We start from the raw sequence: 14,775 nt of genomic DNA, 5'->3' as shown, positions 1-14,775 counted from the left end.
TTGACTTTGTTGTCCTTGAGCCATTTTCCCACAACTTTGGAAGTATGCTTGGGGTCATTGTCCATTTGGAAGACCCATTTGCAACCAAGATTTAACTTCCTGTCTGATGTCTTGAGATGTTGCTTCAATATAACCACATAATTTTCCTCCCTCATGATGCCATCTATTTTGTGAAGTGCACCAGACCCTCCTGCAGCAAAGCACCCCCACAACATGATGCTGCCACACCCGTGCTTCACGGTTGGGATGGTGTTCTTCGGCTTGCAAGCATCCCCCCTTTTCCTCCAAACATAACGATGGTCATTATGGCCAAACAGTTCTATTTTTGTTTCATCAGACCAGAGGACATTTCTCAAAGAAGTACGATCTCTGTCCCCATGTGCAGTTGCAAACGATAGTCTGGCTTTTTTATGGCGGTTTTGGAGCAGTGGCGTCTTCCTTGCTGAGCAGCCTTTCAGGTTATTTCGATATAGGACTCGTTTTACTGTGGATATAGATACTTTTGTACCTGTTTCCTCCAGCATCTTCACAAGGTCCTTTACTGTTCTGGGATTGATTGACACTTTTTGCACCAAAGTACATTCATCTCTAGGAGACAGAACGCGTCTCCTTCTTGAGCAGTATGACGGCTGCATGGTCCCATGGTGTTTATACTTGCGTACTATTGTTTGTACAGATGAACGTGGTACCTTCAGGCATTTGGAAATTGCTCCCAAGGATGAACCAGACTTGTGGAGCTCTACAATTTATTTTCTGAGGTCTTGGCTGATTTCTTTGGATTTTCCCATGATGTCAATCAAAGAGTTACTGAGTTTGAAGGTAGGCCTTGAAATACATGCACAGGTAGACCTCCAATTGACTCAAATGACGTCAATTAGTCTACCAGAAGCTTCTAAAGCCATGACATCATTTTATGGAATTTTCCAAGCTGTTTAAAGGCACAGTCAACTTAGTGTATGTAAACTTCTGACCCACTGGAATTGTGATACAGTGAATTATAAGTGAAATAATCTATCTGTAAACAATTTTTTGAAAAATGACTTGTGTCATGCACAAAGTAGATGTCCTAACTGACTTGCCAAGACTATAGTTTGTTAACAAGAAATTTGTGGAGTGGTTGAAAAACGAGTTTTAATGACTCCAACCTAAGTGTATGTAAACTTCTGACTTCAACTGTAATTATGTAAAGTGATGGTAGTGGTTACTTGTTGGTTGACAAGTAAAATAACAGTATTTTGTTTTGGTATGGAGCAACAAGACGTTAGTTTGAATCTGGTAGAACGGGGGAGTCAGCCATTTTGCAATAGAAAATACAAGCCAGAATATGGTTTGTCTCTATTTCTCCCAACAGTGCTTGTAAATTAAATGCTGAGGCAGGGTTAGTCAGCTGTGTTGTACTGTTGAGGAGGGTACAGCTGTATCTGTTCAGACGCATGCTGCAATTTTTTGCCCTGGGCCTCTCTGTTGACTGTATGACTGACTGGCAGCCCGCCAGCTAGACAGCTAAGGAAAGCCCTCTCTCTCTGTGTTCGTAAACTCAAGATGTAAACAGTGGAATGCCCTCACATAGACTATGGTAGAGCTGGGACATTATACCGGAAATTATCGACACCGACGATAACAATCATTTATCGCGGGCATTTTCCTGATATGGTTCATTACGATACGTAGCCTATACTAGAGAAATGTGAAGTTTGAAATGAAATAAGTGTGTTAATATGGTGATTGTTAATGGGACAGTTGATGGATACAACCATCAATCTAGTAGTAGTTTAAATGAAATGTTTAAAAAACTTGTTGCACATTAATGTTATTAACTATCCTTCTATTTATCGTCATCGTATCAATTCAGGCAATTTATCACGATCTGGATTTTTGTCCATATCGCCCAGCTCTAGCCTACGGTATGTTAGTGTTTATGTAGGACTTAGGAGTTGAAGCCCCTGCTTAAGAGTTAGCAGTGTGGTGTCGAAGCAAAGCCTTGTTTCCACTATTATTATTATTATTATTATTCATACAGATATCAAATGTCATAATTTAAGTTGCACTGACAGCCATTCTGCCGGGCTTAGTCTGTGAAATACTGTCTCTAGCCTGTCTGACTGCAATTAAAACCAGATCTCCTACAACCTAAGTCCAGAAAACGACTTATTTACTTTCCTCCTCTATCTTTCCTCTCCTTCTTTACTTTCCTCCTCTATCTTTCCTCTCCTTCTTTACTTTCCTCCTCTATCTTTCCTCTCCTTCTTTACTTTCCTCCTCTATCTTTCCTCTCCTTCTTTACTTTCCTCCTCTATCTTTCCTCTCCTTCTTTCCTCTCCTCCTCTATCTTTCCTCTCCTTCTTTCCTCTCCTCCTCTATCTTTCCTCTCCTTCTTTCCTTTCCTCCTCTATCTTTCCTCTCCTTCTTTCCTTTCCTCCTCTATCTTTCCTCTCCTTCTTTACTTTCCTCCTCTATCTTTCCTCTCCTTCTTTACTTTCCTCCTCTATCTTTCCTCTCCTTCTTTACTTTCCTCCTCTATCTTTCCTCTCCTTCTTCACTTTCCTCCTCTATCTTTCCTCTCCTTTTCTTTCCTTTTTTTTGGTGAGGCAAAAGGCATTTGTAACTTTTAACTGCCATTCCTCACAACTTGCTTTTGTGAAGTCAACAGGCTGCTGAATAATGAATGCCACGGACATTAGTCATCCTGCTGTGTAGCTAGCAGGCTAGCAGCTTGACACGAACCAGCCACTGGTGGAGGAGAGAGGGAAATGAAGGAGGGAGGGAAGGAACTTTCTAGGCCTTTCCCTCTTTTTTAACACATATGCCCTACTTTCCATGGGCCTGGCTAGTTCTCTGTGTGTTTTGGTAACACGCAAACACCCTTCTAGTCTTTCTCTTTTACAGCTCTCTCTCTCTCTACCGCTCTCTTTCTCCCTTTCTCCCTCGCCCTTTCTCTCTCTCTCTTTCCTCGCTCTTCTCTCTCTCGCTCTGTCTCTCTCTCTCTCCTCGCTCTATCTATCTTTCCTCGCTCGCTCTCTTCCCTCTCTCTCTCTTTCTCCACCGTGTCTTGGAGAATTGATTTGCATTTTCCCCCTTCTGCCCTCTCCTTCATACCCCGCCGTCCAGTGGAATGCAGAGGCTACCGTGGCAACCCCTGGGCATTTTGTCAAACTGTGGAGATCAGGTTTCATTCAAAATAATGTTCATTCACCTCTCAAAGAATAATGGAGTTTAGTTTATACATGGCAGTCTCATAATAGACTGGGAAAATAACTATAACAGCTGCTTATAAATTAAACTCATTATTTTATTATTTTAGAGAAGGTTTTTTGGAAAAAGTGTCCTTTCTACCCTTGTCAATTGCTAGTAAAAATGACTTTTTCTGGCATACATAGACAGTATATTGAGTTTTTATAAAGCTTTGTCCTGATGTATTTATTTTTTAGATGAAAATCGTTTAAATATTTTTCCATTATCTGGTCTATTTTGGCTTATTGTTTACCTCTGATGAGCTTTCCCATACCTTTTGGTCCAAAATCACACTTTGGCGTGTGTCTTCATTTCCTGTAATATATCTTCTATTTATTTATCACGTTTAATTGCACGTCTTTGAGTACACAGATTTGTTTACTCAGTAAAACGATCCACACAAATCAACATGGGACAGAAAGTGGCGCTTCAGTGCATCCTGAGACGTGAAGTCTTTCCATCGTGTGCCTTTGCAGAGATCTATACTATCCAGGGGAACTCTCACGGTCTGCCCTGCTACCTGCCCTTCATGTACGATGGCCAGTGGTTCCACAACTGCACCAGTATTGGCAGAGAGGACGGTCACCTGTGGTGTGCCACCACCTTCGACTATGGCACGGACGAACGCTGGGGCTTCTGTCCTGTTAAGAGTGAGTCACTGTCTTCCTCCTCCACCTCCGCCCCCCCCCCCCCCCCACACACACACACACCACAGACTCTATGTCTCTTTCGGATTTTTCCCCTTACAATGATCTCTGTTTTTCCTTCCCTCCCCTCTCCCTCGCTCTCTCGCCCCCTCCCAGGCAATGACTGTGAGACGTTCTGGGACACAGACCCCTTGACAGACAGCTGCTACCAGTTCAACTTCCAGGCCACCTTGTCATGGAGCGAGGCTCGCATCAGCTGCCAACAGCAGGGGGCAGACCTGCTCAGTATCACCAAGCTGCATGAGCAGACCTACATCAACGGTAAGAGACCAGAGGAGAGTCTAAAATGCAGTACTCTATGCTAGAACACGGGAGCGGTTTTCTTCCTTATTCTCGGTTTGATAGAAATGTGTTTATAGGTCTGTTATGAACTGGTATCAAACATTACTGGTAAACCACTATGTATTAAGCGTTTATAAGCCATTTAAAAGCATACCTTAAAATCAAGTGTTACCATCTCTTCCCAACTTACCTCTTCTCTAATAGTTTTAAAGAGGTAGAGTGTGATCTTGTCTCTGTTTATATGAGGTCATCTTACGTTTTTAAGAGAAGTCTCTCCCTGCTGCTGTAGGTTTGCTGACTGGTTACAGTGCTGCTCTGTGGATCGGTCTGAATGACCTGGACATTAGCGGAGGTTGGCAGTGGGCTGACTCCTCCCCGCTCAAATACCTCAACTGGGAGAACGGTGAGAGAACACTGCCTTTAACCCAACCCAATCTCAACCATCCTCAACCATCTTTTTAACCCAACCCAACCTCAACCATCCTCAACCATCAGTTTAACCCAACCCAACCTCAACCATCCTCAACCATCAGTTTAACTAAACACAACCTCAACCATCCTCAACCATCAGTTTAACCCAACCTCAACCATCCTCAACCATCTGTTTAACTCAACCCAACCTCAACCATCCTCAACCATCTTTTTAACCCAACCCAACCTCTACCATCCTCAACCATCTGCTTAACCCAACCTCAACCATCCTCAACCATCTGTTTAACTCAACCCAACCTCAACCATCCTCAACCATCTTTTTAACCCAACCCAACCTCTACCATCCTCAACCATCTGCTTAACCCAACCTCAACCATCCTCAACCATCTTTTTAACCCAACCTCAACCATCCTCAACCATCTTTTTAACCCAACCCAACCTCAACCATCCTCAACCATCTTTTTAACCCAACCCAACCTCAACCATCCTCAACCATCTTTTTAACTCAACCCAACCTCTACCATCCTCAACCATCTGTTTAACTCAACCCAACCTCAACCATCTTTTTAACCCAACCCAACCTCAACCATCCTCAACCATCTGTTTAACTCAACCCAACCTCAACCATCCTCAACCATCTTTTTAACCCAACCCAACCTCAACCATCCTCAACCATCTGTTTAACTCAACCCAACCTCAACCATCCTCAACCATCTTTTTAACCCAACCCAAGCTCTACCATCCTCAACCATCTGCTTAACCCAACCCAACCTCAACCATCCTCAACCATCTTTTTAACCCAACCCAACCTCTACCATCCTCAACCATCAGTTTAACCCAACCTCAACCATCCTCAACCATCTGTATAACTCAACCAAACCTCAACCATCCTCAACCATCTTTTTAACCCAACCCAAACTCTACCATCCTCAACCATCTGCTTAACCCAACCCAACCTCAACCATCCTCAACCATCTTTTTAACCCAACCCAACCTCTACCATCCTCAACCATCTGCTTAACCCAACCCAACCTCAACCATCCTCAACCATATTTTTAACCCAACTTCAACCATCCTCAACCATCTTTTTAACCCAACCCAACCTCATCCATCCTCAACCATCCTTTTAACCCAACCTCATCCATCCTCAACCATCCTTTTAACCCAACCCAACCATCTGTTTACAACACTAACACCACAGACTACACAGATAACATCTAAGCGTTCCCTTCTTTCTATCTCACAATATTTATTCTATTTCAATCCCAGACCAGCCGAGCCATGTGGAGGAGGAGAACTGTGCGGTGATCAGGACAGAGTCGTCTGGCCGCTGGCAGAACAGAGACTGCTCTGTAGCCCTTCCCTATGTCTGTAAGAAGAGACCCAATGCCACCCTGGACCCCTTCACCACTGGTACGTCTGCCTAGTCACCGGTCGAGACTCTAGACCTCCTTATCAAATCCTCTCTGCTAAAGCTTTTACAGCTGTAGGAGCTTAAATTTATCACTCTTCAGTTGCTGAGAATTTTCCTGCAAAGCAGGAAAAGCAATTTTTTTGTATATTTGAGTTTTAGAAAGGCTTTTAATGTTTGTAATTTCCACTTTCAAAATTCAGACTTGATTTTCCCTTACGTTAAATGTATCAACCCCTACAAAATGTCCATTTGTTACAATCCACATAAGAATTCACATTTCCTGTTGCTGCAGGCTTATTTTTCCGCTGTAGCAAACCGGCTCAAATTAAGATCCTACATCTGTAGCTTGTTGTTTCATGGATAGTTACATCCCCTGTATGTGAGCAGTTAGAGTCATAAAATAAATCATCGATTTGTGTTACCATCTGGTTATATGCTCGCTACTGTATTAACAAATAGTTCATATAGGGTATATTTCCCTTCTGTTTGCTCTCTGTCTCTGCTCTGTGGGCTGCAGACTCGTGGGCGGATGATGAGAAGTACGAGTGTGATGTGGGCTGGCAGGCGTTCCAGGCAGGCTGCTACAGACTGACGTCAGAGAAGGTGGACTGGGACACTGCTCAGAAAACATGTCAGAAAATGGAAGCCAACCTGGTCAGCCTCCACACCCTGCCTGAACTAGAGTTCATCATCAACAACATCAAGCGAGGTACACAGATAATACAGCACGTCATGGAAAGGTACCTCAACCTGAAGACAGGTAGCTACACAGATAGTACAACAATGTACATGTCACGAAAGGAAGCTTCAACTTCGGTGTCAACAGTTTCTCTCATAGGAGACAGTTGATCTTGTTTATTGTTTTGTTTTTATATATAGCACCAATGTACAATTTGTTTAGGTTGTTTACCTGAAACAACAAAAATGAAATGAAATAAAAAATTTGAGTACCAGTCAAAAGTTTGGAACGTTTTTGGTTAATACATGATTCCATATGTGTTATTTCATAGTTTTGATGTCTTCACTATTATTCTACAAAGTAGAAATAAAGAAAAACCCTTGAATGAGTAGGTGTGTCCAAGCGTTTGACTGGTACTGTATATAATAAGTTATTTACAACTTTTTGCACCACCGCACTATAAGGACAGGGGTTCGCTGTAGTTCCCCCCTACCTACAGTCTTCGAAAAAAAGGTGCTATCTAGAACCTAAACGGGTTCTTCGGCTACCCTCATTGGAGAACCCTTTGAAGAACCCTTTTTGGTTCCAGGTAGAAAGAACCCTTTTAGTTCCAAGTAGAACCCTTTTGGGTTCAAAGCAGAACCCTTTCCACGCAGGGCTCTACATGAAACCCATAAGGGATGTACCTAGAACCAAAAATGATTCTCCTATGGGGACAGCCGAAGAACCCTTTTGGAACATTTTTGTTGAAGATTGTCTAATACTCCAATCCACTCACTGCTTCTCCCATCTTGTTTCTCTCCTAATGTGATTGCTGTAGTGTCTCCTCCTCCCTGCTCTGTGATAGTTATCGTCATATCTCTGTGTGTCAGATGTGGAGGAGCTGTGGATTGGTCTCCATGACACGGCTATGCAGATGGACTTCCAATGGACAGACCACACGCCCGTCATCTTCACTTACTGGCATCCCTTTGAGCCCAACAACTTCCAAAACACCCCAGAGGACTGTGTCACCATCTGGGGACCCGTGAGTGACCCTTGGCCTTTGACCCCTATAGTCTGGACCCTTCGTCATCTCACAGCAGTGTGTTCTCACTGCCAACAAGCCTTACAGAAAACTATTGTTTATACTCTGCAGCTGTGCCCTCTCTCTTTCTGTGTGTGTGTGTGTGTGTGTGTGTGTGTGTGTGTGTGTGTGTGTGTGTGTGTGTGTGTGTGTGTGTGTGTGTGTGTGTGTGTGTACAGGAAGGCCGCTGGAATGACAGTCCCTGTAACCAGACCTTGCCATCCATCTGTAAGAAAGCAGCCCAGAAGACTGACGGACAGGCACAGAACCACGGGTGCAAACCAGTAAGATTTACCGTAGTCCCTTTCTTTATTTCACTCTTTCTACGTTCTCTTTTTCCCTCTCTCTTTGTCTCTCCTCTGTTTCTCCCTCCCCCCTCTCTCTCTACTTTCTTTCTCTCTAACTCCTCTCTCTCTCTCTCTCTCTCTCTCTCTCTCTCTCTCTCTCTCTCTCTTTCTCACTCCTTCCTCTCACTCCCCCACTCATTAGTGTGCTTGCTGAAGGCAAACAATTCCATCTGTTATTCCCCTCCTGTATCTATTGTATCTTTCTTATTCTCTCTAATCTGTCGCTCCCTGCCATCCTTTATCTGTTTCCCTTTATCTCCGTCTCTCCGTCCCCCTCTCTGTCTGTCTAGAAACGTTCTATTCGCAGTTTTAGCAGCGTCACGCTGGTCTAACTCCAGATGCAGACAGTCAGCACTGGCACTCTGAATGCAGATTGTAAATATTTGAGTGCACCCCCTCACACACTTCCCCCCTCCCTGTGCACCCCTCTGCCCTCCACCTTCCGCCCCTCTGCCCTCTGACCACACGCCTCCTCCCCTCCGCCCCAGTCTGTGTTTGCTCTGAATCACTCCCTCAGGGCCAGGGAGATCAGCCAGAAACCCTACCCCCAGACAACCCCACAAATGTGTTCACATTCACAAAAATACCCACACATAAATGAACCATATCCACAGGTCTCACATCTGGTGAACCCATCTCTCTTTTTCTCTCGCTCTCTCTCTCTCTGTCTCTGTCTGTCTCTCTGCAATTTCACAGACTGTAATTCTCTTCTTATCTTTGACTAGTTTCCCTTGTGGTTGCGTGCTCTCCTCTCCTGCTATATTTCAACCCTCTCCTCCTGTTTAAAGGGTAAAAACGTTTACTCAGGCAGAGGTATTACTGTTTGATCCTGATGCTTCAGTAATTTAGTGTTTATGTGCTCCCTCCATCCCTCACTAGACATGATGGATAGCCCAGCTAATGCCTCGTGGCAAATGAGTTACTGCTGTAAGCTTGGCTCCTGCTTGGCCAACTTCTCCGTGGAGTTGACTGCGTTGTGCGATTTTGTATGAGTTAATGCTCGCTTCTTTTTTGAGTTAACTCAACGTCTGAAGAGAAGGTGCGAGACAACCAAGTTACGGACTTAATTGTTCTGCGGTTCTGCAGTTCTGTCGGAACAATAGGGTCTATGTGATCCATAGCTCATTGGCTCATCGGCTCAGGGAACTGTAACACTCGAGATCCCCAGACAGTGTTGCATTGTGGGTCATGTGACAGGAGAGAGAGAGAGAGAAATAGATAACATACGCATCTGCCTCTCCAGTGTGATTCTCGTATAGAGGAGTGCTGCTCGCCAGCTGGAAGTATTTGAGGTTTCTCCCTCCCTGCCAAGTGCAGTTGTGCAAACGCCTGAAGTTGGACTGAATCACACAAAGTGACCCCGCCCCCCCCTCTCTCCATCTCTCACGTACGCACTCACTTCAACGCACACATTTACACGACTACACACTCAAACCCTTGAGACCTTTTTGTGTGTTGGCTGTGCTCTCGGTCTGTACACGTCTGCAGATAAGCACTGAGAGGAGAGAGAGCGAGAGAGAGAGCGGTGGAGAGAGAGCATAGCTCTGAGCCTGGACTTGTTCTGTCCTGCCCCCGGGTTTATAAGTAGGGACAAATAATTGCCCTCTCCTCGTTAGCCATGTGTTGTTTATAGTACTTTATGCTTCTACGTTCCCATCTCATCTGGTTGTGTTTTTATGCAAGTCTCTGGACATAGATAGATCTCTTTGGACAGTTATTATTTCTACGCCTACTCAACCTTTCTCCTCTCTCTCCCCTACCTCTCTCTCTCGTCAGGGCTGGAAATGGCACAGTCCGGCCTGCTACTGGGTGGGAGAGGAGCAGGTGACCTTCGAGGAGGGCAGGAAGGCCTGCGCTGGCAGCGGAGCTACCCTCATCACCATCACCAATAGGTACGCACACACACATGCGTTCCTGTACATACACTCATGCACGCACGCAAGCACGCACAGACACAAACACACATACCTAGTGTAACCTCTGACCCCTGAGCCTTTTCCATGTGCGTTGTTGTAGGTTTGAGCAGGCATTTGTCAACAGTCTGGTGTTTGGCCGTTCTGGGGATTCATTCTGGATAGCCCTGCTTGACCAGAACAGCCCCGGAAAATTCCACTGGTTCAGCGGGGATGAAGTGGCCTATACCAACTGGAACAGAGACCAGCCAGGTGGGACATGGACCTCTGTCTCTCTATCTGTCCACAGAGCTATCATGACGGACACGTTGGTCTTGTACTAGTCTTCAGGATACCTGTCTGTGCCATATTCCCAGAGCAAAGTCAAAACTAGATATGGTATAAACACTTATCTCTTGAGTAGTCATTGTGGATAAATTGCCAATGACTTAATCAGGTGATTTGTTTGGCGTTTTCAAGACCATCTTTTGCCATGATCTCTACCATCCCCACTGGTGTGCCAGTCAGTCAGTTACTCCCAGACCCAGGCTCATACAACTACGTAACATAGACCACTCTCTCCCCCATCTCCTCTGTCAGGAGGAAACATCAAAGGGGGCTGTGTAACCATGGAGACGGGCTACGCCACAGGCCTATGGGAGGTGAAGGACTGTGCGTCGGCCCGGGCTAAGTTCATCTGTAGACTGAACCAGGACACGTCCCTCAGCCCTGAGCCCCCCGCCCCGCACCCCACCCCCAGCCTCACTGGATCCTGCCCCAACGGGTGGAAGACAAACGGCAAGCTGCACCACTGCTACAAGGTATCCTACGCCTTTACCACTGCTTGATATTACTACACAGTGAAGAGGCGACTCCGGGATGCTGGCCTTCTAGGCAGAGTTCCTCTGTCCAGTGTCTGTGTTCTTTTGCCCATCTTAATCTTTTCTTTTTATTGGCCAGTCTGAGATAAGGCCTTTTCTTTGCGACTCTGCCTAGAAAGCCAGCATCCCGGCGGTGCCTCTTCACTGTTGACGTTGAGACTGGTGTTTTGCGGGTACTATTTAATGAAGCTGCCATTTGAGGACTTGTGAGGCATTTGTTCCTCAAACTAGACACTCTAATGTACTTGTCCTCTTGCTCAGTTGTGCACCGGGGCCTCCCACTCTTTCTATTCTGGTTAGAGCCAGTTTGCACTGTTCTGTGAAGGGAGTAGTACACAGCGTTGTACGAGATCTTCAGTTTCTTGGCAATTTCTCGCATGGAATAGCCTTCATTTCTCAGAACAAGAATAGACTGACGAGTTTCAGAAGTAAATTCTTTGTTTCTGGCCATTTTGAGCCTATAATCAAACCCACAAATGCAAATGCTCCAGTTACTCAACTAGTCTAAAGAAGGCCAGTTTTATTGCTTCTTTAATCAGGACAACAGTTTTCAGCTGTGCTAACATAATTGCAAAAAGGGTTTTCTAATTATCAATTAGCCTTTTAAAATGATCAACTGGATTTGGCTAACACAACGTGCCATTGGAACACAGGAGTGACGGTTGCTGATAATGGGCCTCTTTACGCCTATGTAGATGTTCCATTAAAAATCACCAGTTTCCAGCTACAATAGTCATTTACAACATTAACAATGTCTACACTGTATTTCTGATCAATTTGACGTTATTTTAATGGACCAAAAAATAGTTTTTCTTTCAAAAACAAGGACATTTCTAAGTGACCCCAAACTTTTGAACGGTAGTGTATATTTTAAGGATATGTATTAGTTTAGTCAATATAGATACCATTTATTTGCCTCTAACGCCTCTGTGTGTGTGTGTGTGTGTGTGTGTGTGTGTGTGTGTGTGTGTGTGTGTGTGTGTGTGTGTGTGTGTGTGTGTGTGTGTGTGTGTGTATGCGCGTGCCTGCCTGTCTGCCTGCATGTGTGTGTATGCCAGGTGTTCGACTCAGCCCAGATGGACCAGAAGCTGAGCTGGCTGCAGGCCCACCTAGCCTGTCAAAGACACCATGGAGCCAACCTGCTGAGTGTCAGTGGCCCAGAGGAGGAGCACTTCATACTGCAGATACTACACGAAGCCTTTGGGTGGGTGGACACTCCACCTTGATCATGCATGGGTTGTATGAATGGGTCTCTATTACAGGGGCCTAGACTGGATGGAGGGAGAATGTGGTTCTTATTTGAAAAGGGGATGGGTTTGTAATTTAAAGAGGGAATGTGGTGGTAATGATGAGGATGAAAATAATAAATATATATAAGAAGAATTTCGGGGGGTGCTTATATTTGTCCTGTTACACAGCCTGTAATGGGAATGTTTTTTTTGCATATCCCAACTCCCCCTGAGATACCCTCAGGGAGTGGGGTCACGGGCGAAGACTAGGATGCTGATGATGGTGATGATGATAGTAATGATGATGATGCTGCTGCTGATGATCATAATGACAATGATGATGATGCCGACGACTCCGCTGCTGCTGATGATGATGTTGATGATGATGATGGTCCACAGGGAGTCAGAGGACCATGAGCAACGCTGGTTCTGGATCGGCCTGAACCGCAGGAACCCCATGGACAACGGGAGCTGGAAGTGGAGCGATGGACTGGCCGTGAGTCACAGCATCACCATCCAGTCATCCAGCCACAGCATTACATCACAGCATGGACCTAATTCGAGTAGCCAAACCACAGCACTATCTATTATTGACCCAGCTTAACACAGCGACCTTGATTTACCGATAGCTACAGCCCAGCTGCAACAACATACAGCCTCTTGCACCATATACGTGTGCCTCAAAGCTTAGAGATATAGCTACCTGCTTTTCAAGCTCATTTTGTATCGTCCTCTAACCCATCTTCCTCTGTATGTCAGTATACGTACCAGAACTTTGGACGTTACTACTACAACGTCCGTCAGTGTGCAGCAGCAGACCTGGGCACCATGACCTGGCTGGCCATGGACTGCGGCACTGAACTGGACTGGATCTGCAAGATCCCCAAAGGTAACAGCAAGACAACGGAACCACGCATAGACACAGATACAGTCACAAAGCAGTGCTACTGCTGTATACAGACACTATAGAGACAAGGGGCCCTTGTTATTGCCTGAAGGCTTTCATTTTGAATATTCAAGTCTGTGTTATGTAGTGCTGAGCGATTAACCCCCAACATTTTTTATATCGGTTATTTAACAACTAATTGTCTGACGTCGGTTCAATCACTTGAATTCCATTTAGTTTTTTTTTGGGGGGGGGGGGGGGGGTGGAGCCTAATGCACCATTTCTCTGGAGAGAAATCAAATAATTCAGGAGAGAAATCCAGTCAATAACTATGTGGGATGTTGAAGGGAGTTGTAGTTTTCATTAAGCAAATATGTGACCGGCCGGCTCGATTCGGTGTTATGTAGCAAAATTTGGAAATTGTGTTTTTTACATTGGATAAAAGTAGAGACTCGGAGCTTGAACATTTGATGTCTTGCACTGCAAGTCAGCGCTTAATTTGTAACTCGGGAGGTGCTGGAACAAAAATGGAGCACGAGAGGGGGGTTGAAGAGTTCTGAGGTACCGGAACTCATGAGAAAATAAAACCACCTTTATAATAAAATGTTGCATCACATTTGCGTAGTGACATCGAGCAGTAGAGTCCAGGCACTTTTTCCCCAAGTTTTACACATTGGGGAACATTTTTGTAGCCTAGGGTCCGGTAAGAATGTGGCCTTTTCTAAACACATTTCATGCAATTCTAAGTGACGGGAGACTTTGGCAGGATATTTTTAATACAGCACAAATGAGAATCTGAGATCAACAAAAATGACCTAGGCCTAGGTGTGTGGAGACGCATGTTGTAGGCTACAATATGAGGAGGAAATTACAGTCCTAAAAATACTTTCCAGTTTCACTGACTCACCCAATGACATGCAGCTCAATTGCTGGTGATGGCCAATGCACTCGTGCCTAAAGCCTGTCTCTCGCTTGTTTAACTTTGTAAAACAATATTTGGAAGTTGATCAAATATGTTGGTAGCCTGCAACATAGTCTTCTCTTTTCAGCAGGAGCCATTTGCTTTCCAACCTCTGTTTTCCCTCGATTGTATTTGTCTGTTTTGTCTGCATGCTGCTTGTTCACTGACAAATTTGCCACTCGTTCACGACTGTAGGCTATTCCTTGTTATTGGGCAACAATCCACAAGAAGCTATTGATCCTTCTCATGGTGTAGTAGGCTATTCGGAATGATTTCATTTATTTATGAACAGACAGCAGTTATTCTAGAACCCTTCTATAAGGAAATAAATTATGAAGTGCAACGCTTGAGAGATGAGAGTTGCAGGCTCATGTCTATCAGAGCAGAGAGGGAGAGAGAAAATAGAAAGTGAATCTCATCCTAGTTAGGTATGTAAGAGATACAGGCATGCTTCTCACACAGCCACCACCTGTTCGTCTCACACATAGAGTAGGTTACAATGTTGCACCACGTTTGTTTGTGGGGGCAGGAGAATTAACGAAGAGGCAACTCGAATGAACTTCGATCGCTTTTATTCACATTGCAATTTTTTACCGGATTCGGCCAAATTGGTTCGGGATCAATATAGTCCAAAACAGTGAGGTCCCGGATCCTGTTCCATTAGCTCAAATTAAGCACTGGTTACAGTTGAGGAACAATAGGAAAGTAATTCTGCTTTGGAAGTTGATAAACTTGTAACACCACTTTTGAGAAAATGGCCCTTGAATA

The 14,775-nt window shown here is 44.7% G+C and overlaps 1 protein-coding gene across 2 annotated transcripts in view; it reads left to right on the top strand.

The window, feature by feature from the left end:
- Window positions 1-14,775, top strand: part of LOC120034142 (C-type mannose receptor 2-like) — a 37,070-nt gene that overhangs the window by 7,196 nt on the left and 15,099 nt on the right. The window contains exons 3-15 of one of the 2 annotated variants that reach the window (XM_038980587.1): window positions 3,708-3,881; window positions 4,035-4,199; window positions 4,510-4,623; window positions 5,922-6,065; window positions 6,584-6,775; window positions 7,618-7,772; window positions 7,991-8,095; window positions 9,935-10,050; window positions 10,175-10,323; window positions 10,651-10,871; window positions 11,990-12,135; window positions 12,560-12,656; window positions 12,920-13,049. In XM_038980587.1, coding sequence (XP_038836515.1) covers window positions 3,708-3,881; window positions 4,035-4,199; window positions 4,510-4,623; window positions 5,922-6,065; window positions 6,584-6,775; window positions 7,618-7,772; window positions 7,991-8,095; window positions 9,935-10,050; window positions 10,175-10,323; window positions 10,651-10,871; window positions 11,990-12,135; window positions 12,560-12,656; window positions 12,920-13,049 — 1,908 coding nt within the window. Of the gene's footprint in view, window positions 1-3,707; window positions 3,882-4,034; window positions 4,200-4,509; window positions 4,624-5,921; window positions 6,066-6,583; window positions 6,827-7,617; window positions 7,773-7,990; window positions 8,096-9,934; window positions 10,051-10,174; window positions 10,324-10,650; window positions 10,872-11,989; window positions 12,136-12,559; window positions 12,657-12,919; window positions 13,050-14,775 lie in introns of both variants that reach the window. The other variant, XM_038980586.1, reaches the window with a different exon arrangement.

This window comes from Salvelinus namaycush, chromosome 41 (genome assembly GCF_016432855.1).
Source record: "Salvelinus namaycush isolate Seneca chromosome 41, SaNama_1.0, whole genome shotgun sequence".
Taxonomy (NCBI): domain Eukaryota; kingdom Metazoa; phylum Chordata; class Actinopteri; order Salmoniformes; family Salmonidae; genus Salvelinus; species Salvelinus namaycush.
The sequence above is the reverse complement of the archived record's forward strand: the minus strand, read 5'-3'. Positions and strand labels throughout refer to the sequence as shown.